Source organism: Podarcis liolepis (assembly GCF_965112155.1).
Source record: "Podarcis liolepis genome assembly, chromosome: 7".
Classification (NCBI taxonomy): Eukaryota; Metazoa; Chordata; class Lepidosauria; order Squamata; family Lacertidae; genus Podarcis; species Podarcis liolepis.
The window spans coordinates 3,862,402-3,888,972 of NC_139561.1; the positions used below are offsets into that span (position 1 = coordinate 3,862,402).

The 26,571-nt window shown below is 46.1% G+C and overlaps 1 protein-coding gene across 5 annotated transcripts in view; it reads left to right on the forward strand.

Moving 5' to 3' along the window:
* The window catches only part of KCNIP3 (potassium voltage-gated channel interacting protein 3), a 135,151-nt gene that overhangs the window by 69,434 nt on the left and 39,146 nt on the right, over positions 1–26,571 (forward strand). Inside the window, exon 1 of one of the 5 annotated variants that reach the window (XM_083514389.1) lies at positions 23,448–23,565. The exons of the other annotated variants lie outside the window; for them this stretch is intronic. Coding sequence (XP_083370515.1) covers positions 23,463–23,565 — 103 coding nt within the window. The 5' untranslated portion in view covers positions 23,448–23,462. Of the gene's footprint in view, positions 1–23,447; positions 23,566–26,571 lie in introns of those variants that run through there. 5 annotated transcript variants of the gene reach the window in all.

The window sequence follows — 26,571 nt, forward strand, 5'->3', positions numbered from 1 at the left end:
CACAGCCATTGCACATGTGACAGATGACAGCTTCGTTGAAAAGGAGTTTGGGGGGTTGCAGGTGCAGGGAAACAACCAGGTACTGCGCATCAGGTGAAGAGCAGACCTGTGGGTGGGGTGGTGGTGGAATTAACATGCTCCTCTTTGCCGGTTTCTTTTTTGTGCCAAAACGTCAGAGTGCCTTATTTTAATTGTGTAACCCTAAAGTTCTATTATTTGTTTGAATTCCTCCTGCAAAACACTGACAGCCTGGATCCTCCATCCTTGCTCAGTCTTGCCTGAAATGTCTTCCTTACTATAAGATCCATGATGTAATTTTTGCCAAAGTGACCAAAATGGAATTTGAATCCATGAAGAATTGTATTAACTCTAAGGAGTTGCTTAAATTTCTGATCAGAGCAGCACAACATGGCAGGGTTGGGGCATTAAAGAGGCAAGAAAATCCTGACACATTTAATGTTGCTTGGCACAACTCACTTATACTAATGTACTCGGTCTGCTCCTTTGCCATCCTGTCTCGAGACACAATGGAGTGTGCCTCTGAGGGTGAAGTCAAACTGTGGGAGAATCACAGCGCCGGGTGTGGCTTCAGAGACTGGTAACTCTTAACTGGTGTCTCCTGCATGGTTTTTGCTGCATTAGCAGCATGGAAGTGACCTTTTTGGGGCACAGGCTTGGGCAGTGTGTCTGGAGGTCCTGGGCTGTACAGACAACAAGACCCCCATCTCAGCCTCACTGATGTGGTCCAAAGGAACGCAGAGAAGTACGTTTGGCACCAGTTTGGCTGCAGGAGGTCCCGGAAGGAAGCATACAGCCATCCAACCATCTTAGGGACTCCACTCTGATTGGTGTAGGTTTTTCTTCTTCCAAAGATGTCCCACAAGGCAGCAGATAGAGTTTTTTCTTCAGTGTTTACTCCTGAAGCCTTTCTTAGGAATAGACATAGCCTCAAGGCAGCAGAGGTTTAGAATCAGAGTTTTCCTTCTCCTAGATGGACTACCTTCCTAGGTGGACGAGCCCCACCTGCCTCTCACTTCCCTCTACACCAGGTGCAAAAACTGCCTTCTTGACCATTGGACCCACTCTTGGTCCTGTCCGCTCTATCCGCCGGGCCTGTCTTCGCATGCAGGGCACGTCCCTAACTCACTGAGGGTTTGAGACCCATCAGCTACCCTCACCTGGTTTCGTCAGCTAGTCGGAGCTGTTTCCTGGAGTGTGGCCTTTTCCTAAAATGAATAATGTCAAATGTCAAGTCTTTTTGTACTGTGATTTTCTGTTCACACAAACATGGATTGTGTAAGTGCCTCTGTACTTGACCAGGGTTTCTTTGTGTTTTGCTGTTACATATTTAGTGCAAAAAGTAATAAATACTAGAAAGAATTCTACAGTTTGTAGCTAATGACATTATACTCACAGTAGACCAACTAAAATTAATGTATCTATAACCTCGTCAGGTCCATTAACTTCAGTAGGTCTATTCTGAGTAGGACTAACTGTGGCTACAATCCTAAGTCCTCAGTGTGGTATATTAAAGTTAAACCCAACCACAAAAGGGTTGTCTATCTGGGAGAACTAACTTTTCCCCACCCTGTCTGATAGGAATTTACTCAGCTTATATTTCTAAATACACCCACATAATATCTAGCTGTAAATTCTTAGATCGGTCAAGAGATTACCACCTTTGTGTTTGTGGACCACGCCAAGTTGAAGTAATTGTACACAATATATTCTGTTGCCCTTCATGTAGTTCACTGAAGGAGAGATAAAGGTAAAGGGACCCCTGACCATTAGGTCCAGTCGTGGCCGACTCTGGGGTTGTGGCGCTCATCTTGCTTTACTGGCTGAGGGAGCCGGCGTACAGTTTCTGGGTCATGTGGCCAGCATGACTAAGCTGCTTCTGGCGAACCAGAGCAGCGCACGGAAACACTGTTTACCTTCCCGCCGGAGTGGTACCTATTTATCTACTTGCACTTTGACGTGCTTTTGAACTGCTAGGTTGGCAGGAGCAGGGACCGAGCAACGGGAGCTCACCCCGTCGTGGGGATTCAAACTGCCGACCTTCTCATCAGCAAGCCCTAGGCTCTGTGGTTTAACCCACAGTGCCACCCGCTTCATTTCAGAATTTTCAAAGAAAAGGCAGCTGTACTAGGAGTAAGAAAGATATTAACTACTTCTTGGAGTGAAAACAGTGCCAAGTGCCAAGGCTATTAAAAATATATATAAATTAGTTGGAGAACTTTACAATTTTAATAACCTTTGATGTTTGGCAGTTCTGAAAATTGATTGGTTCTTAATTTGAATAACATTGTGGTTTGTTTGTTTGTTTGTTTGTTTGTTTGTTTATCAAAGTTCTATACTGTTTTTAGGACAATTGCCTCACAAAGTGATAAACAATCAGTAATTTTTTTGTGTCATATTGTATCATGTAGCCCCATTTTATAGCTTCCCTTGCCTAAGAGCTGTGCTGGAAGTGGGCTAGCTCACGGGTGGTGTGTGTGTGTGTGTCCAGGATCATTTCTGACTGAGGGAAATCTTCCAGGCTTTTGCACTGAGAATTAGGTCCGGCCTCTATAGACTGGGGTGTTTTTTCCATGGATGCGATTGACGCTGTAATAGTACAATAATGGTAGATTTATACCGAACTATCCACTCATAATTCTGCTTTATTAGTTGTTCTGTTATGCTTTCTGAATGTTACCACATTTCTTGCCTTCTGGAAGGGCTCTCCTACACAGCAAAAACACGACAAAAAGTACACCACGCATTTGTGGCATGAAAAGTGAGAGGGCTTCATCAGGAAGCTTTTTGGGAAACAAGTCCATCCCAGAGTATTGAAAGCAGGATCACCTGTAGCTGCTGTGGTAACCATGAATGCGAATCATCATGAGTGGCAAATGAAACAGACCTCTGGAAGGGCCCCTTATCACCTGTCCATTTATATTGTCCTGGCCATAGGCGGGAAACAGTTAAAGTCTGACTGCATGAGAGCTCCCACACTGTCACTATTTCCCGGTGGGATTCACATATTCAGGTTTTTTAATTAAAGCTGATCTGACATTTTTACACAACAAACTCACTTCTCCCCCACCTAAAAAAAAACCCTGGTTGTTGTTTTTTTTACAACAGGGGAAGTGACAAGAACATGCCCTGGGAAGTTTGGTGCAACTCCATCTATCTTCCCTGCAAACCAATCAGAATGAATGCTCAATACATAGCTGACATTGTCTCGTCTCCCAGTGAGCTTTGTGCCTATCAGGATGGATACTCAACAAGCATGTCTTCTGCAAATGACCTGAATGAATGAGCTGAGATGAGCAAACACAAGGAGATTCCTGGTGGGTCGTTGGCCGCCGCCTGCTGCCCTGTGGGCTGCTTGAGCTGCGTGCCAGTCTGACCTGTGGCCACAACGTTGTGCATTTGCCAGCAACTGTGGTGAAGTAAAGCATCGTTCAGCACCCGGGGGGAGCAGGGCGGAGATGTGACGTTGAGGGAAGAGAAATGAAGGCAAGCACATCCATTTCTCAATGGCTCTCTCCCTCTCCCTCTCCCCACTTCCTTTCTAATGGAACAGAGACCATAGCTCAGCAAAACCAGCCACCTCCTTCATATTGCTTATCTTGGGCTAGAGGCTCCAGTCTTCATTTCCATCTCACCTTTCCCTTGTTGTGGAGTCTGTTGTTGTAGGTGAAGGGTTTGTGGGTGGATGTCTTGACAACAGGACCTGGAGAGAGACAGAGAGCAGGATGAATTCTCCGCAGCAGCAGGGACATCCTCACCTGCAAGGTGTGCGCTCACCCCACTGTCGTCTCTGCTCACAGATTTCCCAGGCCAGAAATGATCACTAAGCTTCTTTGGCTGGGTCTACATAGTTCAGCAATGTCCACGCTGGCTGCCAGAGTTTCAAACAGGGTGCATTCTGGGCCCAACCTGGAGATACCGCTGTCAGGAATGCATGCAAGAGCCAGGCCCTGTGACCGGTAGGGCTTCGCAGGACTGGGGCTTTCCTAAGTTTGTTCTGAAGAGGCAAGGTGTGGCCGCACAGGTGAGGCCGCTTGGTAACTCACAGCACCTGGTGGCAAGATCCAGGAAGGGATATAAGGTCAGCACTTCCCTTTGGCTCTTTGCCACAGCAACACGCTTCCTGCCTTGTTGTGTTTGGTTTCTTGACTCCTTGCTTCATGATCCTCGGACCCTTGACTCCTGGTTTCCTGACCCTCGGACCCTTGGCTTCTGGGCTCCTGGCTTCTGGACTCCCACTACTTCTGCCACCCCGCCGCCTTGCCCCTGGTCCTGACGTCCTCTGCCAGGACTTTGACCGCCCGTAAACCGGACCATGACAGCCACAGACTGAACCTGGGTCCTAGAAGAAGAGCCTGCCAGGATTCTGATCTCACAGTGGCCAACCATTTCCCCCAATGGGAAGCCCACAAGCAAATGCACTCACACTCTCCTCCTGTGATTCTGTATACACAGGCATAATACTTTGAACACTCAAGATCATACATAGCCCTCATTGTTGGTGGGCATTGACAGCCTTAGCCTCCATTAATCTGTTTCATCCCTTTTTAAAGCCATCCAAGTTGGTGACCATCCTTACATTAGCTATGCTCAGTGTGAAGAAGTATTTGCTGTGCTGTGCTAAATGGATTTGATAACAGTTCATTGTATCGGCTTCATTGTGCTAGCAACTGGAGCCGCCATTTTCCAGATAAAATTTCTGTTACCAAAAGTTACAATAAAAACTATGAGCATGGTGAAATTCCATCTTAAAATCTGGGCAATATCAGGCAGGGAGTCTTGGGAAATTTTAAAGGACAGCCAAAGAAGAACATGCTAAGGCATTCTGAGGGGGCACAGAGAGAGCCCCCTGTGGTCCCTGGCCAAGGCTGACCCTCTGTGGCTGGCCATGTGGGGCCGAGTCAGACTCTGGTGAGGGAGCCTGTCATGGGGGCACACTCCCTCAAAAAAGTACGCCCAGGGCCAGGGCCCCAAAGCCCCCCATTCTACGCCACTGCTGTGGGCAGAGCTTGCCAGAAATGGGCAGTTCGTGCCAAGGCAGAACCTGCTGGAATCAGATTTTAATAGATTTTTAGGACCCTGGTATCCATTATCTGTCAAAGCACCAACATCCTTCCACACTGCCCAACAGCATCTGCCTGAGGAGGCCGCCTCATGCTGCCTCCTAATGAAGCCAGCCCTGCCTGTCACTCATTATTAACAAAGGACCTTACAGTGGGCTCCTGTTGGGCTTTGATCCAAGTGAGGAGGGCTTTTTTGCAGGGTGGGTGGTGGGTGGGGGTCTAGCAGGCTGGTCACCCAGCGAGCTATTAGGTGCCATCCATTAAACTGACTGGCCGGTGGCTCCTAATGCACCACATATTGGAAAGAATTCAGGTCTAAAGCTTTTATCCATTTAAGCATCTTTAATATTTTACATTGAGAGAAATAAGGATCAATGTCTTGTTTATAGAGCAGCGTTTATGGAGAAACTAGTCAAGCCTTTTTCTGCCACTCCTTTCCCAGCCAAAGTGCAGTTCTCAAGAGGAAAGAAACAAATGGGAGAAGCAAGAAGGAACGAGATTTTAAAAACAGTAGCAGTGCCCCAGCACGTGCGAAAAAGGGGAGCGCTCTGAAATTATTTTGGTGTATTAAGGAAATCAGAATACATTCTGGTTTAGGAAGCAGCTTTTCACTCTGAAGGATGAGGAACAAATTGTGTGTTGTTGGTGTTGTGATCAGCATCCCTTCCAGGTGGCAGGGTGGGATGCAGTAAGTGCATGCAGGAGTCATCAGTCCCTGCTGGTGATGGAGGTTAGATGATGTTGCATCAAGCAAGTATTATCTCACAATTTCCAGGGCGTTTCCCCACATTGCAAAAAGACCTCCCAACCAACTACCGTATTTTTCACTCTATAACACGCACCCGACCATAACACGCACGTAGTTTTTAGAGGAGGAAAATCCCTAGGCATGCCACCCGTAGGCATTCCCTCCATAACACGCACAGACATTTCCCCTTACTTTCTAGGAGGAAAAAAGTGAGTGTTATGGTGCAAAAAATACGGTAATTGCACAACTTGAACCCCGACAGTCTGGAAGCCTCCAGCTTCTCCCATACACACAAAAGGTTCCAGGCTCAATCCCTGGCAACTCCTGAAACCCTGGAGAGCTGCTGCCAGCCAGTGTTGGCAATGCTGGGAAAGATGAATAGATGGACAACTTCCCATGTTCGTAGAGTTACAGGCATCCCAACCATGTCTACTTAGAAGTAAGTCTTCTCAAACTCAATGGTGCTTAGGATTGCAGCATAAATTAGTGGCAAGTCCACCTTCTTCCACACAAGCCTGCCCAGCTTTGGCCCTCTTCTGGGCTACTCTCCTCCTCTCTGTCCTGCCCACATCAGATGTACATACTCTTGGTTGCAACTTGAGAGGGGGGACGGCTTCCCAAGTGCTGCCCCCAGGCTCTGAAACTCCTTTTTGTGAGAGGCCAGTCTAGCTCTTATTGGCAGGTGTCTGTCTTTTTTATTTAAACATACTTTGGGCACACTGAGTAGATTTCATCGTTTTTCTCTCTGCTCTCCACTTCAATTTGTGGTTTCATTATGATATTAACTGGCTGCTGCTTTTTGCTCCCCCCCCCCCCCCGTATTTGCTTGTTCTATCATTGCTATTTTTAATTATTTTTATTTTATTTACTACATTTATGTAGCACCTTTATCTTCCAAGGAGTTCAAGGCAGTGTACGTGGTTCTCCTTCTTCCCTCTTCATCCTCACAGCAACCCTGCGAGGGAGGTTAGGCTAAGAGATGGCGACTGACTCCAAGGTCAAGCTTCATGGCTGAGTGGAGAATTTGAACCCTGCTCTCCCAGGTGGCACTGTGGGTTATTATGCCACAGAGCTTAGGGCTTGCTGATCAGAAGGTCAGCAGTGGTTTGAATCCCTGCGACTGGGTGACTTCCCGTTGCTTGGTCCCTGCTCCTGCCCACCTAGCAGTTCGAAAGCACATCAAAGTGCAAGTAGATAAATAGGTACCGCTCCGGCAGGAAGGTAAACGGCGTTTCCGTGCGCTGCTCTGGTTCGCCGGAAGCAGCTTAGTCATGCTGGCTACATGACCCGGAAGCTGAACACCGGCTCCCTTGGCCAATAAAGCGAGATGAGATCCGCAACCCCAGAGTCGGCCACGACTGGACCTAATGGTCAGGGGTCCCTTTACCTTTACCTCCCATGTCCCAGTCCAACACTCTAACCATTATGCCACACTGGCTCTGCTATGCATTTTATTGTAAGCCTCCTTGGGCATTCTGAGTTAAAACTGTAACAAATAATAGCATTTAGATCAACAGAAATAAATAAATAAACAATATTTATTTATTTATTATGTTTGTTAGTCGCTTTTTCCACAAAAGCATCTCAAAGTGATTTAAATAACCATATTTTAAAACCACAGATTAAAAACAAGAGTTTAAGCAACCTGAAATGAAATCTAAGATCTCAGCTGTAATATGTGAATCTCCCGTCAGTTCACTAAGCATTTTTACCCCTATTAAGCCTGCGTTCTCCATGCATTTCATTGCAAGCTTTTACCATTTTGCAGGAGTGCCACCTTGGCCCCGCGACCATGGGTGCCCAGGGCTGTGGGTGCCGTGCATCGTGCATGGCCCTGGCACTGAAATTTGTGGGTGCCCAGCCCCTTCTTGGGGAATTTTGTGGGTGCTCGGGCCCCCAGGGCCCCAGGGAGTTGGCACCTCTGCCTCTTAGTCTGCAGGGAGTGGAGGGGGTCTCTTAGCTCCGTTGGTTCAAGTGTGGTCTGATAACACCAAGGTTGTTGGTTTGACAGCCGCGCATTCCCGCATTGCAGGGGGGGTTGGACTAGATGACCCCCAGGGTCCCTTCCAACTCTACCATTCTGTGATTCTTTAGAAAAGGCTTACCTTCTGAGAACCACGGCCCTGCCACCTTGGGTTGTGTGGTGGGAGAAAGGTGGGATATATGTAACGTGTAAGGAATCAGTAATAAATAAAATATATTTGTATTTGCCCCTAAAGAAGCTGTGAATACAAAAAAGGAAGATTTCTAAGACATGGATTTATTAATTTTGAAATGCGCGCACCACTTTTCCTAAGAATAGTCCAAAGATGCTGACATCAACAATAAAGCAACAAAAAGTTTAAAAATTCAGTGCACGCCATATATTTAAAACGCACCCCACAAAAATCCCGAGAACTGTAGTTTACTCCTTGCAGAGCTACAATTCCCAACACCATTATCAAACTACAGTTCCCAGGATTGGGGGGGGGGGCAGCCTGAACTTGATTACTAAGAACACCTTCACCCAACTTTGTCCCAAACTAACTAACCTCGGGGATAGTCAGAAGATGTAAGAAGGCCTCTGGTGATGATCTTAAGAAGTGGGTGGGTTCACACGGGAAAAGGGAGCCTTTCCAATAACCCGGCCTTAAACCCGACAACCAGATTTTTCAACCTGGCGTCCTCCAGGTGTTTTGAACTACAACTTCATCAGCCGCAGCATCATGCAGCCATGCTTGCTGGGGCTGATGCACATGTCTAGAGAGCACCAGGCTAGGGAAGGCTAGCCCTAGTTTTTCGAGAGGTGGAGTGGAACCATTTTTAGAGTTGCCAGTAAAACAGGATGTGATCTAATCTAAGAGTTTTGCCCACTGACCTCTGCGGATGTTGCAAAGGATCCTGGGATTCTGCACTGCAACCTTTTGGGCGGCCAAATGTCTACCTTGGACCAATCCTTTTTGGGACAGTCACATAATAAGCAGAAACTGTACAGTGCAGTATAGTAAAGTCTATGATTTATAAAGAAGGAAATTTGCAAAACATTTTTTGAAGTCCCTTTAACAATATGAGTATTTGTGTAAATGCTTTTGGAGGTTTGTAAACATACAGTTTCTTCAGTAACTGCTGCCTTCTGTGAGGCCAGGCTGTTGGTCTGTCTAGTCTGGTATTTCTTGACAGCAGCTCCCCAAAATCTGTTCCGTCTCCATCTCCCCGATCATTCTGGTGAGTTGGTTGTACCTTCTTTGTGAGAAGCTGGTGCTCTGAACTATAGCCCCTCTCCTCTCTTGCCTTCCCAGCCAGCATGAGATGTAAAGGATATGAATACTTTATTTTGTGGTGTAATGCTATCCTGTGGTGTAGCACCCTGCTTGTGGTTAACGCTTAGCTGGAATGAAATATTCAACGCAGCAATAGAGAATTTAAAATAATTATTTATTTGTCAGACAAATAAATGAGAGGCACAGTGGTATATGGTTACCAAGCTCTGGCCTGGCTCCTGCCATTATGGCCAGCCCTTATATTCCCTTAATCCAGCCCCCTTTGCTCCTCCTGTGGCTGCCTCTGTCCAATCAGCCTAGTTGGATTTCCTATTGGCTGATTGCTAGAACCAATCACAAAAAGATACACCCATATCCTTCTGTCCTTATATGGAAGACAAACAGCTATATATTGTTACATCTATAAATGACAAATAAGTAGTAATATATCTTACATGTGTCTCAACAAGGAATCTTAATTACCAGCTCACCTCTTGCCCTCCTTGCCCTATTGCCTTCTAAAACAAATGGTTAATCTTAAATTTTTATCTTAAACATATGTCAAGGATCTTGAGTTTCACATCAACATTGAAAGATATCCTTCATTTGAAGGTTTCTAAACAAATGTCTGGCAGCTAATATATCAGGACAGCATTTGATGGCGTCTTCTTGTCTGGCAAGAGGCTGGACTGGTGGCTGACTTAATTTCAAGATAAATACAACTCTTCTAGCATTTGTTAAATCCTTTGCATAATTACATTTAAGCCAACATATTTAATACACAACACAGATAGCCTCTTAAAAGGAATAAGGCCTTTTTAAAGTAGAGAGAGAAAGAAAGAAAAGGACTCAGTTTAAAACAGTTTCAGAAGAAGCCTCCTCCCCTTCAGCAAGCTGCTTTTCCCATTATCTGTTTAAGGAAGAAACAGCTTTAAAAAGACTTCCCAGCTAGATGCTTTAAAAAGACTTCCCAAAAAGCCTCTCTTTCTCTGTCAGCTAGATGTTTTTTCTCCCATTTACCTCTGGCCTTAGAAAATACAACTCAAGGTTTAAGAGAGGCCCATGGTATCATTTTACTATTTGCCCATTCCTAATTATGTTTATCTCTGTTTTTTTATCTTCTGTAACATGTAGGGTCAATGTCCTGCTTTTAGTCTGTAATTTCAGCTTTTACGACTTTGAGAATTGCTTTCTGCTATCAATCAAAAAGGGGCCCCTTGTCTTAGGAGAATGGCCAAGGTTTTCTCTGCCTGGCATTGAAACATTTGAAAATCTACTTTTGAAAATCTAAGCCCTCTTTAATATACAAGTCCTGATCAAACATTAATAAAATGCAGGCTTATGCCTGATGCCTCATTCCCCCCTTTCAAGCTCAAGGACCTTCGTCCCAAGTGTCCTTGATAGCTTGACCTTCATCATATTCCTGAGGTAAAGCTCTGTATAGGGCCATGATATGAGGTAGAGTTTCATTTGAAACCATCTTGCTAATTGTACTTCTAAAACATGAAATGATACATGGCATCATACATAAAACCATTACCACTACTGTCAAGAAAAACAAGCAAGACAATAGTATCCCTTTGAGTCCTGTGACATTAGGTAACCAATTGGTGAGCCATCCCATATCCCATCCTTCCCATGTTTGTACTGGGACATGTGCTATATTCTCCATCTTTGTGGCCAACACACGGATTGCCTCACCATTATCTGAAATGTTAAAGCAACAGGCATTCCCTGTCAAGTTCAAGACTCCACATAGGCCTCCCTGCTTGGCAAGTACATAATCCATTCCCATTTTCAGCTGCAAAATGGCGGCTCTACTTTCATCCAATTGTTGTGCAATAAGTCTCAAACTCCGGGCCGTTGCATTGGTTACAAGTTCCACTACTGCTTGCAATCGAATTATTCTGTTTAGATTATAAATAGGATCCCGTGCCCCTTGTATGAGCTCACCAGGATTCCAGGAGGCAGGATCATAATAGGCTATAATGCGTTCTGGTGGCCAATCATCAGTACCGCTCCAACTTTGGGTACTTCCTCCTGCTATATGAGAAATATCAGCGTTTCTTCGTGTACGCTTGGGCAAATTAGTAGGCATAATCCACATTGGTGGTAATACCCATCCCAGGAAACAAGTCCCACTCCATTTGGAGGGGAGTTTCTTGTATGCCCATTCTCCACATATCCACCACAACCATCGTGTCTGAGGTCTTTGGTACGTGGAGTACAGAAGGCGAAATAGCAAAAGAGGTAGAGAGTTCACAGTGCAGTATGTTAGATTGCCTTTTTCTGTCACAGTTATGTTCCATACCACTTTCCATGCATGAATAAAAGGAGGTGCACAGGGCAAGGCATCCCGAGTTCGATAGGTAGTATCGTGTGCCCAGGTATTCTTAATATTATCCCAAGTATAGTGACAATGAGAAGAGCCTATCATGGTGGAATCAGCTGCATCTGATGATTTATGTACACAGAATTCCCCTTGTACAGGTATAACTCGTAATGGTTTAGTTGAGTTCCATCCGGGAAAATTCTGTACTTCTGTCTGGTTTGGTATTTCGCTTACCATACCAATGGCATCTAATGGTATCGGTAATAAGGGCATACCTCCCTCTGAATCATCTGGCCCAAGAGAGCAAACAAGGCAATTGGTCCTATTTGCAACATTGGCTACCATTTCAGCTAAACCTACCCACATATTGTGGTCATGGTGGAATCCATATTTAGTCAATTTGGCCAGATTCAAGGACCCTTCCCCTTCCCAAGGGATCAGGATTAATAATAGAATCATGTTGATGTCTAGCATATGCATTCCTTCCACAAAAGATTACCTTATTGTGATAGCAAATAAATATTAGTCCCAATATAATTCCCCCAGTGACAGAAATGGGGAACCACCAAGACCAAAACATATATCCCGAGGATCCCCAATGAGTAATATCTCTGATAATTGTTCCACAAGGGGGTGGGCAGTCAATTAATTGTATAAGAGAATCTTTCCTTTCACAATCGCTGGTTCAGATGCTCCTCAAGCTTCAGGCGTGCGCAGGTCAGCCAGCTTCCAGGTTGTGGCTGCAGCAGGCCGGTCGTCTAATGTTGCCCGTGACCTAGCCCGTTCCCGGTAGGGCTAGATACAGGGGTTTTTGGAGAGAGTCAGTTTAAGAGGATTAGAGGGGTCACCTTTGCACGTCCAACTGCCTTCGGACTTCTTCAAACGGGAGTGATGAATCCAGGGGGTCACCTCAGCTACCTTCACCGCTGTTGGAGTAGAGAGCAAGACGGTGTAAGGTCCACGCCACTTAGGTGCAAGTGGATCACGTTTCCACTCTTTCACCCATACGCTATCGCCAGCCTGGAACTGATGAATCGGCTCGGCAATGCTGCACGGCGTGCGCTCGAGGACCCACCTGTTAAGAGAAACAAAAACACGGGAGAGAGATTGCACTTGTCCCTGTGTCACATGGTCTCCTATTTGTTTAAGATCAGCTGGAATATCCTGAACAAAGGAGGGCGGTCTCCCATACAGGAGCTCAAAAGGTGACAACTTAAGTCTTTTTGTGGGTGCACACCGAACACGAAACAGTGTTATGGGTAACACATCTACCCATCCCAATCCCGTTTCCTGGGTTAATTTTGCCAATTGGGTTTTCAGAGTCCGATTCATTCTTTCAGTTTTCCCTGAACTCTGAGGCCTATAGGCTGCATGCAGTCTCCATTTCACTTGTAGGACTCGACATACTTCTTGTACTACTTGATCAATGAACGCTGGCCCATTGTCACTTCCAATGCATCTAGGTAATCCAAACCTCGGGATCAATTCAGTGAGGAGTCTCTTAGTTACCTCTCGTGCCTTTTCAGTTCGGGTGGGAAAAGCTTCAACCCATCCGGTAAGAGTGTCTACAAACACAAGGAGATACTTGAATCCCTTAGAAGGGACCAGCTCTGTGAAGTCCACAATTAGGCTTTCCATGGGGACATATCCCACATGTTGGATTCCAGGAGGTTGTACCGGTCCCTGCCTGGGATTGTTTTTAGCACAAAGAACACATTTCTGTGAAATGCAAGTTGCTAATTGTGATAGGTTAATAATATACAACTTCCGACTGAGACTTTCTCTGGTTGCAGTACCGCCAAGGTGAGTAGATTCATGATAATTTCTTACAATTGTGCCTGCTAGATGATGAGGTACATAAATCCTATTGTCTGGCAGGATCATCCAACCGTCCTTCACAACTGCTCCTTCCTGTTCAGCCCACTTCCTCTCTTCTGGGGTATAGTGAGGTTTAACTTCTTCTGGAGCTACCTCTGGTATGAGGGCTGCTATAAATCCTCCCACAGGCTTTTGGGCTGCCTCTCGGGCTGCTTTGTCAGCAGCATGATTTCCTCTGGTTATTGGATCCCTTCCTCGTCCATGACCTTTGCAGTGCATTACAGCAATCTGTTCTGGAGCCCATACTGCTTCTAACAGGATTTCTACTTCAGGTCCATATTTCAAGGCCTTCCCGTGGGCTCCTATTAGACCTCTTTCTTTCCATAGAGCACCATGTGCATGCAGGGTTAAGAAGGCATATTTAGAATCAGTATAGATGTTTGCCTTACATCCGGCTGCCAATTGCAGAGCTCTAGTTAAACCTATAAGTTCAGCTTTTTGTGCTGAGGTGCCAGCAGGCAAAGCTTCAGCTTCCACAACTTCCTCATTGGTGACCACAGCATATCCTGCTCGTCTGGCACCTTCATGCAGGTAACTGCTACCATCAGTATAATATACAACATCTGGATTTTTCAATGGTTCATCTTTCAGATCGGGTCTACTGGAATAAACTTCATCCATTATTTGGAGACAATCATGTGATTCTTCATCATCTACCTCTGGTAGGGGCAGCAAAGTCGCTGGATTGAGCATATTCACTACTCGTAGATGAATCCTGGGATTTTCACACAATAGGCCTTGGTACCTAGCCATCCTTGGGTTCGTTAGCCAATAACTACCCTTATATTCCATGAGTGTCAGAACAGCATGAGGTACATTCACATACATCGTCTGGCCGAAGGTAAATTTATCAGCTTCTTTGACAAGGCTTGCAGTGGCCGCTACTGCCCTTAGGCATGGAGGCCATCCTTTTGCTACTGAGTCCAATTGTTTTGACAAATAAGCTACTGGACGGTTCCAACTTCCTAATCTCTGGGTCAGGACTGCCGCTGCAATCCCATTCTGTTCATGTACATACAGCTGAAAGGGTTTTTCCGAATTAGGCAGTCCAAGGGCTGGGGCCTCCATAAGTCGTTGTTTGATAACTAAAAAGGCTTGTTGCTGCTCAGGTCCCCATACGAATGGGTCCTTTTCTGCACCTCGAGTGCTTTCATGTAAGGGCTTGGCCAGACTGCTGAAATCAGGTATCCATAGTCTACAAAACCCTGCTGTTCCCAGGAATCCTCTGAGTTGTTTCCTTGTGGTAGGTTCCTTGATAAGGCAAATAGCTTCTTTCCTCTCTGGCCTCAATGCTCGTTGTTGGTGTGAGATGTCAAAGCCCAAATATTTGACCTTTTCTAAACATAACTGTGCCTTTTTCTGGGAAACTCGGTAGCCAGCTTGCCAGAGCAAGTGGAGCAGTTCCTCTGTACCTTCTTTACAGGTATCAAAATCCTTTGCTGCTAGTATAAGGTCATCTACATATTGCAGAACCACCTTTTCTCCAGGTATTGAGGGGTAACTTGTTAGATCCTTCGCCAAGGCAGTGCCAAATAAAGTTGGGGAATTTTTGAATCCCTGGGGCAATCTCGTCCAAGTTAGCTGGCCTTTTGTTCCTGTTAAAGGGTCTTCCCACTGGAAGGCAAATATAGGTTGGCTCTGTGGTGCCAGCCGGCAACAGAAGAATGCATCTTTCAAGTCCAATACAGTAAAAAATGTTGCTTCTGGTGGGATCAAACTCAGCAGGGTGTATGGGTTTGGTACATTTGGGTGCAAGGTCTCGATAGCCTGGTTTACGAGCCTCAAGTCCTGCACTGGCCTGTATTCATCTGTCCCAGGTTTTCGAACAGGCAAAAGGGGTGTGTTCCATTCTGATTGGCAGGGCTTAAGCAGACCATATTTTAATAGGCGGTCCAAATGTTTCTGGATGCCCTCTGCTGCTCGCCGGGGTAAAGGATATTGCTTTACAGATACAGGGGTAGCCATAGGTTTTAAGGTTACTACAATTGGAGCTATATTCTTGGCCATTCCTGGTGGGCTATTTTCGGCCCATACTCCTGGTGGCACCTGTAGAGTTCGGAGGAGCTTGTTTAACTCTGTATCCAATGTAGGTTGGACTTGCAGGGCTGACATTAGGCGCCATGATTGTTCCTTAGGTACTGAGAGGGAAATTATTCCTGCTGCCTTTGATGGCAGTTTCATTTCTGGACCTCGAGGAGTGAAGGTGATTTGGGCCTGCAATTTGGACAGCATATCTCTACCTAAGAGAGGTATTGGACACTCAGGTATATACAAAAACTGATGGGTTAAACGATGTCCCCCAATCTGGCATTCCAAAGGTTGGAGGAAAGACCTCTTAGCTGACTGACCAGTGGCACTTTTAATGACTACACTTTTGGATGCCTTTTTCTGCAATAGTTCTGGGAGTACTGAGTATTCAGCCCCAGTATCAATCATAAAGTCTATTAAATGGCTTCCTAATTGGATCGTGACCGTGGGCTCCTGGAAGCCTAACTTTATGGAGTCCGGTCTTTCCTAGTCTTGGGTAAAATCCTCCTCTGCCAGTCCAATGACATTGTCCCTACTCCGTCCTTGTCCAGGTCTCTGATATCTTCCATCTCGGATCATTCCCCGTCCCCGTCCCTGGTTTCTTGGGCCGGAGCCTGGGCCTGGGCCTGGGCCTGGGCGTACTTCTTCCAACCTCAGGGGTTCAGGACACTCCCGCTTCCAATGACCCTCCTTCTTGCAATTTGCACATTGATTCCTTCCCAGTGGTGGATTCCTTCCCCGCCCTCTTCCTCCATTTAAGGGGCGGTAGTCTTGCTTCACTGCTGTGGCTAGCATTACCATCTTTTCCTTCTGCCACTTCTTCTTCTCTTGTTTCTCAGCCTCATCCCTATTCCGATAAACTCGGCGTGCAATGGCCATAATTTGGCTCATCAGCATCCCTTCCCATCCTTCTGATTTCTGAATTTTCTTACGAATGTCAGAAGCGCACTGGGCCACAAATGTAGCAGTAATCATTCTGCTGTTTTCAGGGGCTTCAGGGTCAAAAGGAGTCCATATACGATAGGCTTCTTGCAGCCTCTCTAAAAAGTCTCCTGGACTCTCATTTGGTTTCTGTTCTACTTCTGAGACTTTAGACATATTAGTGGGCTTCTGGCATGCCCTGCGGATACCTTGCACAAGCGTCTGGCGGTAGGTGGTAAGTCTGGCCAGGTGAATTACATTGTTTGGATCCCAATTAGGATCTTCCAAGGGAAAGTTGTCTTGGAGATGACGGTCAATATTAAAAATATTTCCCACTCTGGCCTGCTCACGCAAATATATCTGTGCCTTTTCAATTATGTCTCTCCTTTCCTCAGTGGTGAACAGAGTATTCAGGAGCTGGCGGCAATCTGTCCAAGTAGGACTATGAGTATTTATTATTGAAGTCACCAAGTCCATCATAGCCTGAGGTTTTTCTGCAAAAGATGGGGTGTGTGTTTTCCAATTCATCAGATCCGTAGTTGTGAATGGAATATATTGCAGGGTCGACGTTCGAGGTGGCCTTGGTCCAGGTAGCCCGTTAACCAGCACAGGCTCCTCAAGTGCATCAAATACTCTTCTGAGAGGGGCTACTACGTGATCTTTCTCTTCGCTTTGCTCTAGGGGCCTCAAATCATAGGGGATGGTATTTGTCCCAAGGCGTTCTTTTAGCAGCTTTATACGCCTGGCTGTATTGCTTGCTGACCGATTAAGGTCTCCCTGTAACTTCTGTAATAATTCTCTAGGACTTGGATGTACAGGAGTTTGGGGTAGGCAATCAGTTGTTTCACTAAAAGAGACTGTAGATGGAGTTCTACTGGGACTCACAGATGGAATAACCACTTCTGCTTGGGCTTTATTATAGGCCTCCAATGCCTCCTGAAGATATTTATCATAATCTATCAAGGAATCAAGTTCTGTGACTCCAGCCCCATTATTCATTCCACTTTCTTGCCTTGGGGTTACAACTGGTGGAGTGTTTGGATTAGGCTCCCTTCGATGTGGAGCATAGGGTGGAGGTGGAAGCAGCTCTTCCTCTGGTCCCTCAAAAATGGGTTTGAGTTTATTTGGCAAGATTCCTTTTCTAGCTTCGGCTTTTACAGCCAATAATTTGCATCGTTGGACTTTGCATTCCCTTATCCATGGAGGATTTTTATTTAATGTGCTCAGCCAGGAATCTATATATGAAAATTGTTCTGGGCACCCTCCAATTTCTTTGGCGATGTTAGACCAAAGTTTGCTTACTAAATTTATATCAAAAGTTCCCTGAGATGGCCATCCAGTATTTTGCTTTGGCCACTCTAATTCACATAACGTTCTCAGGCGCTCTGGCGTCATTTTGACTCCATACGCCCCTGAGAAGGCTTTCTTAAAATTATTTAACATACATTCAAGAGGTGTATTTTCCCCTTTTGAACCCCCAACTCCCATTGTATGGCCCTGTGAAGTATCCACTCAGTCACTCACACACACGCTTCGTGGGGTTTCTTGCCCAGATGGAGTCGCCTCACTGGGAACCGAAGTACTACCCACTCCACACTCAGGTCAGCTACAGATTGCTCTGTACTTTCTCACACATACAATGCGCTGGATACTTCACCACACACTACCTCCCAACTTCCCCTTTTCCCCCACCAGACCACCATCTGATATACCCAACCACCTAGCGTACTCAGTTCCCACTTACTGAGACGCAGAAGTTTGATCAAGACTTCTCTTCCTCCCAATTAATTGGAGGGCCAAAACCCCTTAGTGCACTTACCCCTGGTTGGTTCCGTTTCCCCCCGGTCCGTCGCCGCCAGTGAGCAGGGTATCAGACAGACGAGACTTCTGCGTTCCCCCTGGAAAAATTTACCAGTGCGCGCTTGGGTAAGCAGTTTAGAGATCCTCTCTCTTGTACCCTGCTCAGTAGAGCGAAGGGGCTGCGTTCCAGCAGACCACTTATCCGAGTCACAGGGCACCATAAAATGTAGCACCCTGCTTGTGGTTAACGCTTAGCTGGAATGAAATATTCAACGCAGCAATAGAGAATTTAAAATAATTATTTATTTGTCAGACAAATAAATGAGAGGCACAGTGGTATATGGTTACCAAGCTCTGGCCTGGCTCCTGCCATTATGGCCAGCCCTTATATTCCCTTAATCCAGCCCCCTTTGCTCCTCCTGTGGCTGCCTCTGTCCAATCAGCCTAGTTGGATTTCCTATTGGCTGATTGCTAGAACCAATCACAAAAAGATACACCCATATCCTTCTGTCCTTATATGGAAGACAAACAGCTATATATTGTTACATCTATAAATGACAAATAAGTAGTAATATATCTTACATGTGTCTCAACAAGGAATCTTAATTACCAGCTCACCTCTTGCCCTCCTTGCCCTATTGCCTTCTAAAACAAATGGTTAATCTTAAATTTTTATCTTAAACATATGTCAAGGATCTTGAGTTTCACATCAACATTGAAAGATATCCTTCATTTGAAGGTTTCTAAACAAATGTCTGGCAGCTAATATATCAGGACAGCATTTGATGGCGTCTTCTTGTCTGGCAAGAGGCTGGACTGGTGGCTGACTTAATTTCAAGATAAATACAACTCTTCTAGCATTTGTTAAATCCTTTGCATAATTACATTTAAGCCAACATATTTAATACACAACACAGATAGCCTCTTAAAAGGAATAAGGCCTTTTTAAAGTAGAGAGAGAAAGAAAGAAAAGGACTCAGTTTAAAACAGTTTCAGAAGAAGCCTCCTCCCCTTCAGCAAGCTGCTTTTCCCATTATCTGTTTAAGGAAGAAACAGCTTTAAAAAGACTTCCCAGCTAGATGCTTTAAAAAGACTTCCCAAAAAGCCTCTCTTTCTCTGTCAGCTAGATGTTTTTTCTCCCATTTACCTCTGGCCTTAGAAAATACAACTCAAGGTTTAAGAGAGGCCCATGGTATCATTTTACTATTTGCCCATTCCTAATTATGTTTATCTCTGTTTTTTTATCTTCTGTAACATGTAGGGTCAATGTCCTGCTTTTAGTCTGTAATTTCAGCTTTTACGACTTTGAGAATTGCTTTCTGCTATCAATCAAAAAGGGGCCCCTTGTCTTAGGAGAATGGCCAAGGTTTTCTCTGCCTGGCATTGAAACATTTGAAAATCTACTTTTGAAAATCTAAGCCCTCTTTAATATACAAGTCCTGATCAAACATTAATAAAATGCAGGCTTATGCCTGATGCCTCAGTGGAACTACCTGTCACATGATTTCACAATTCCTGCTTTTGTGGAAGGATTTTTTAATTTAATCTTTTATTTATTTTTGTGGGGGAGGGTTTAAAAGAGTTGGATTTATGGTGTCTGTTCAGCAAATTTCTCTTCTACGTTGTGATTCGTCCCATCAGAGAGGTTAGGAACAAGCTTACCTTCCACTCAGTCATTCAGCACTTAAAATGAATAATTAAAAAACCACTGCAACATAGAAATAGATAAGGGGCATAAACCTTCTAAGCCACAAGACATAAATCAAAGTTCCCTATTCTTCCTGGTATGAATAATTGAGTTTTTTACACCTTTCATTGTGAGGAGTGAAGGCAGGGTGCTTAAATGAGGGTGGGGAGGGTGGATCTGTCAAACTGAAGCTTAAGTACAATCTGGCATTTTTGCTGAGGTGTTTGTGCCACTTATTTTCATTTTAAAAGAAAATAAAAATAACATCTTAATATGTTTGAAATGGGGGGGGGGGCAAGGTTCAACCCTCCACAAGTTTTGAGCAACTAAAGTTGCAGTCCTTTAATGCACTAATTGAGAATAAATCCCATTAAACTCAATGGACTTACTTCTGAGTAGATGTATAGGATTGCTGTGTAACTCAGGGGTTCACCAACTAGTCTGCGGACCACCATTGGTCCATGAGCTTCATTCATGTAGTCCATAGCATTTCTGAAAAGTATGATTGAAGGCAGGAGATGGCCCTTCCATCATGTTAAAGATTTGTGTTCATTATTAATTGTATTTCTATTGCTTCTTTTATTTCTTACATTGCATTTTATTATATTACAAATTGAATTATATGGGAAAGAAAAGAAGCAATTAAAAATTAGACAGCTTCTAGCACAGTGCATTACAAATGCTGAAGAGGCACAAAAATCATTAAGTGATCCTCCAGGACCTTCAGCAGTTTTCAGATGGTTCATCGGAACCATTGCTGTAAAATGTATGTGATTCAGCAAACAGAAGGAGGAGCTGTATTCTTTGCACTAAAATTTACCGAGAGAAAGGGGGAGAATAACAAAAAGAAAGGAGAATTCTGAAAGATCCACAAAGCAGTGCATGAAAACCCATGTTGAATCAAAAGACTTCCGCAGGGGCAAATGAGGCAGGGGTCTACACATGCCGCAGGGTTCCGTGATGGGATGCTGAGATGATAGAATCGCTGGACAAACATCAACAAAACTTCTTGCAAATAGAAAGCCAGAACAAGGTGAGGCTAGAACCTTTATTACTTATTCTCTGTCTGTAGGGAGTTGCTAGAGTTTTGCTTGGAGGAACATTCCAAAGCAATCTCCCCCACCTGTTGTTTGAGGTGGCACTCTCTATTTTTCTGTCTCTTTATTCCGCTGCATCAATTGATTGCGGTCTGCTCTGGGCTTGCAGCACTGTGTGAGGTGGTAGAATCCTGAAGCAGTAGAAGGTGTTGTTTTAATGCATGCCCCCATCTAAAAATAAGACCTCCCTATGAGTGAAATGCTCACATATAAAACCACAGAATTGGAGAACTGGAGAGTTGGGAGGGACTTCAAGGTTCACCCATTCCTGACCCCTGCAATGCAGGAATCACAGCTGGCCATGACAGATGGCCATCCATTCTCTGCTTGTAAACCTCCAAGGAAGGAGAGTCCACTGTCTCCCGAGGGCAGTGCCGTAGCCACAGGGGGGGCGAGGCCAGCCCGGTCTTTTGCCCCGGGTGAAGCCTCCAGAATGGCACCATTGAGGCTCACAGCCTGTGTGTGTATGTATGCAAATGCATGGGGGGTGGGGAGGTGACAAACTGGGTCTTTGACCCAGATGAAATAAAGCCTAGTTTTGGCCCTGCCCAATGGAGTCGGTTCCATTGTCAAACAGCTCTTACTGTCAGAAAGTTATTCCTGATGTTAAATCAGAATCTCATTCCTTATCATTTGAATCCATTGGTTTGGGCCCTACCCTCTGGAGGAGAAGGAAACAAGCTTGCTACAACTTCCATGTGACTGCACTTTAGATATTTGAAGATGGCCATCACATCACCTCTCAGTCTTCTCTTCTGCAGGCTAAACACGCACCGTTCCCCATAAGGCTTGGCTTCCAGATTCTTGATCATCTTTGTTGTCCTCCTCTGCACACATTCTAGCTTGTCAATATCCTTCTTAAACTGTGGCATACAGCACTGGGCACAGGACTCCGGGTGGGGTCTGACCAAGGTAGACTAGAGTGGTACTGTCCCTTCCCTTAATGTGGACACTAGACTTCTGTTGATCGGGGAGAAATTTTCTAGATCAAGCAACTTCCTGCAATGACTGTTCTTACAGGGATTTCTTTTTCAATAAAGGGGGAGTATTAACAGTGTTCTAAAGTAGTACAATTCATCCTGCCACTCAGAATACTACTGCAGTCCACTGATGTCTGCATGCGCTCAAAGGTACTTTGTATTTATACTTTTTGGGAGCAGGGTGGGGGGTAGGAAGGAAAAGTACTTTTTCTCCACATGCTCAAAAACATATTGCCTTCCAGTCTCCTGTTTCTCTTAAATCTGAAGCCAAAATGTTCCCTTCAAGGAAAGGCTCTTGGCACATGGTCAGGGTCACTCATGGCCCAAAAATACCATTGTTTAATGTGGATTGTGGCCCCCTTTTGCCTCCTTTAATTCCCCCTTAGCCATGTGGCATTCTCCACCTACTACTGTCCCACACTTTCTCTTTCCTGAATCCAAAGACTCCCGATGTTAGAAAATCTAAATAGGAGAACTACATTGATTGCATAGGAAATCTCTGGATTTAGAGACAAGAAAGTGTAGAGCAGCTATTAAGCCAAGGTATCGATGGGCCCATAATTCTTAGGTGCTGGAACATTTGAAAGGAAATGGTATTGCATTGTTTAGTTTTATTTTGGTGCACCACTCTGGAGGACTTTTCAGCCAAAAAAGCAGCATAAAAAACAAGACTTGTAGCTTAACATATCACAAAGTAACATAGCAGTGCCAGAGAGTGCCAGCTGTTTGCTTACCAGCAGGACTGCCTCCTTCTCTGCTCTTGCAACACTGAGAGTTTGAAAGAAAGAAGCAGCAGCAAAGTGTCCAAAACAAACCACTAGTTTGTGTAAAAACACGACTAATGCTTCTGCTGATCAGCCTGCTCCTTGGAGATGAGGCTGGACCACAGCTTCGTCGCCATGGTGATTCTTCTCTCCTGCATCCTGGACTTCCCTGCCAGATGAGCCCGGAGAGAGAGACTCCCAGCCCTCCTCCTCCTCCCTCCTCAGGGTGGGGGCTGATATTTTATAGCTGCCCTTGCAGCCAATGGCATTGCAGACAGCTGAGATGCCAGCAGCCTGGAAATGCTCTCCTCTCCATCAACGGTGCATTGCAGGGCGTGGGGGATGCCCCTCAGAAACTCTGGCTGACCCCTGCCGCCTGTGCTGGACGGGGCACGTGCCCGCTTCCTTAACTGGCCGAGCTCAGGAGACTTCGCAACAATGACATTCTCTGCCTCTGAGAAGAAGCAGCCAGAATCACACTGGGAACTTGCTGCAGCAGCTACCGGGGAAGTTTTGCCCTCCAAGTTTTGAAACTTTTAGAGGCTTGGTTTTTTCCTTCATGATCCAAAGCAGCAACAAGCCCCTCTTGGGTGCCGGCCGTCACCCCCACCACCTTACCTCTCCCCCGTCCCTCCACCTCCTCCTCCTCCTCGTTCACATTCCCCCTGCCCTGCACCATCCCAATGGGGCAAGCCTGAAGGAGGCTTTTGCCCATCCTCACCCCTGCCAACCGGAGGACTGGAAGATGTGAACCTGCAGGGGGAAGGAAGGACCTCCTCTGCTCTGCTGCAGACAGACTGCTCCGGCTCCTCATCACTCTGGTTCCCAAGGGAGCTAAGCTGGCCCTGGGGGGTGCGAGTCGCATGCCCCCAGAGCTGTGCTGCCCATCGCGGGACGCTGGCTGGCAATGGCGATCCAGGGGATGGAACTTTGTGCCATGGCGGTGGTCATTATCCTCTTCATCGCAGTCCTCAAACAGTTCGGGATCCTGGAGCCCATGTCTATGGAAGGTAACGAGAGCATGTGCCCTTGGTGTCCCCTTTCACGGCAACCCAAGACCCTCGGTGTCGACCCAGTTGCCTCCCCACAACCCAGGCTGCCTTGATCCCTGACCAAACAGCAGCCCACTGGTGAATGTAGAATGCTTAGTTTTTGGAAGCAAGGGGGTCTGTAACAATTAGACAATCTGCTCTCTCCATCTCGTTCTGTCTGGCTGCCATTCTGATGGAACTGGACATAAACCTTGGACCAAGCTTTTTTCTTAGTCTTCTAGTGATTCTCTGTGATTTGGTGTCATTTCCTTGCCCCCAAATAACTCCTCTTCTTTTGCTGGTTTCTATATGATGTTGTAGGGAGCTGTTCTCTCTCCCCCCCCCCCCCCCGCAAAACTTGTTAGTTCCAGTGGGGCTTTCAGCTGGGGGAAGAGAAGGATTTATCTACCAGCAAAAACTCTCGGCTGCCCTATCCTCCCTTCCAAGTGGCTGAAGAATGAATTTTCCCCAGGATCATCTCCCCTCCCCCATTTCTAGAGAGCACCAAACACCAATACTTTTTTTTTTTTTAAAAAAAAGAACCAGCCCTGTGGGGTGGAATCTTTTGAGTCCCACAGAGCTCTTATTTGGCCTGAATGTTAAAATAAGGAAAATAAAGGATGGTGGGGGGGCATTGATGGGCACCACAGCCTTGAGAGGTAATGGTGAAAACATACGCAGCCCAATTAGACTGGGACCTGAGCATGCAGAGAAGGAGAAGCAGTAGGAGGCTGGCTGGAGGTACGAAGGCACCTGATGCTGCAGCAGCCTGGAGGGAGTTAAGCAGGTCAGTCTCTGGTCTGTGCCTGGAGGGGAGACCCTGCAGATGCCTCGTTGTATAGGGAAGGCAGGATTTGAATGAAACAAACAGTAGTAAACATACATGTAGACCCTCCTGTGGAAATGCCCCTTGGGATGCCACATTCCTCATTCCCCTTCTTGTCCATGGAGGGTGCTTTTTGATTCTGGAAAAGGCTGAGGCTAGAGGACTGGAGCTCAATAACAGAGGAGCAAGTCAGTGGTCCCAGTTCAGTCCCCAGCTTCTCCAGGCAGACTTGGAGAAGTCCTGCCTGAAACCCTGGGAAGATACTGCCCATCATTCTAGCCCAGGGCTGGGGAACCTGAGGCACTCCAGAGGTTGTGGGACTTCAGCCCCAGGCAGCGTGGACCAGTGGTTGGGGATGGGGGTAAAACTTACAGAAGGTCACCCTGAACACCTGAGGGCACCAGGGTTGGCGAAGGCGAAGCTCAATGGACCAGTGATCTGCCTTGGTATAAGGCAGCTTCCTATGCTCTTGCTCTCCCCGCCCTCCTGGTGTCTCTCAAAGCACAGCTAAGCCCCTAAAAGGGAGAGGAGAGAGGGACCCTCCTTGGGAATCTTCCCTGCTTAGACCAGCTGGGGGGAAATTGGCTTCTCAGCCTAGATTCACATGACCCAAGTGATGAGATGTGAGTTGACTTTGTTTGCCCCCTCACCTATCTGCATGGGGGAAAGGGTTGTGTGAGTAGCTCCACCAGAACCAAATCTGCCCACTTCACTGCAAAGCTTTGTCATGTGGCTTGAATGTGAGCTTAAGAAGGACCCTGCAGCTGGATCAGGCCAATAGCCCACCCAGTCAAGCCCTCTGTTTCCCACAATGACCAAAAAGTGTGTCTCTGGAAAGACTGTAATCAGGGCATGAGGGCAACACCCTGCTTTTGACTCTCAGCAACTGGCATTCTGAAGAATACAGCCTCCAACCCTGGAGATGCCATCTTGCCTTCAGTCAAAGGGGCCGGCTCCTAGGGGCCAGGGTCCCTTCACCCTCCCCCCGAACATTTGAGAGTTAATGGGAATTGCCATTCAAATGGGTGTGTGATCAATTATGCTAGGCGCCCCCCACTCCCATATTTTATTCAGGTTAGCATCCTTGCCACTAAAGGCCTTATCCTCCATGTGCCAATATGGTGGAAAGTTATAGCATGATGTGCCAGAGCACATTGTATGACCCTTTGAATGGGGATAGAAAATGGTTTTTAAGGGATCTGGAAGTGGTTTATGAAAAATTCCACTTCCCAGTGTCTACAATCATCTTTTAACCCCCTGTCACCACTGATCAAACAAGTGTGGCAAGTTTCTGAAAACCCTGCCAGTCTTGTTCAGCACTGAGGAAAGTTGAATAAAATGGGCAGCCATCCCTCTTTCAAACCTGCTTCAGCATTCTGAAAAACTCTTCCCTGTTTCCCACCTTTATATCCTGATGAGAAAAAGCACAAACCACATTTCCCTCCACTTGAGCACAGCTGCAGGCAAATGGCCCCTGTTCTTCAGCTCAGCCTGAACTCACATGTTTCAAGTGTGTTATCTCCCAGACTGTGGCCTAGTGACCCAAGAATGGAAAATTCATGTGCTTTCTATGACCCTTGCGAGGAAAAAGCTTTCAGAAAATAGTTAGAACCCTTCCTTTTAAGGACGGCATTTGATTTTTAATCTGGGTTGTTTGTTGTTGTTTTTTTTGCTTCCTTTCTGAATATTTGTTTCATGGCTGCTGTTTCCATGTTCAATCAGGTGCCAAGGGCTGGCCTGGTTGGGCGTCCGCTGTGGCTCCACATGGCAACAGGGGGCCCACTCACTGGCCCAAAGCCCCCTGGACCAGCTCTCCTCTAAACTATTGCAACCTGCTCACTTGTTCCCACAGACAAAGCTGGTGGCAAGGAGGACCAGTCAATGCCACTGCCTGTTTGCTTCTTGGCTCTGCCTGGCAAGGATGCAGGAGGGAGGCTGGTGATCATGGCAATGAGATTCCCTGAAGGAGGGAGGCCCATGGAGGCAACTTGATCCAAGGTCCACCGAAACCCAGAGCCAACATTGCAAAGGATGCTTTATTTAGATTATTAAGGGGGGGTGTTGGTTGGGATTGTTTTGCTCTTGTTGGCTACCTTTATTTACAGTGGTAGCTCCGGTTACAGACGGGATCCGTTCTGGAGCTCTGGTTGGATCCTGAG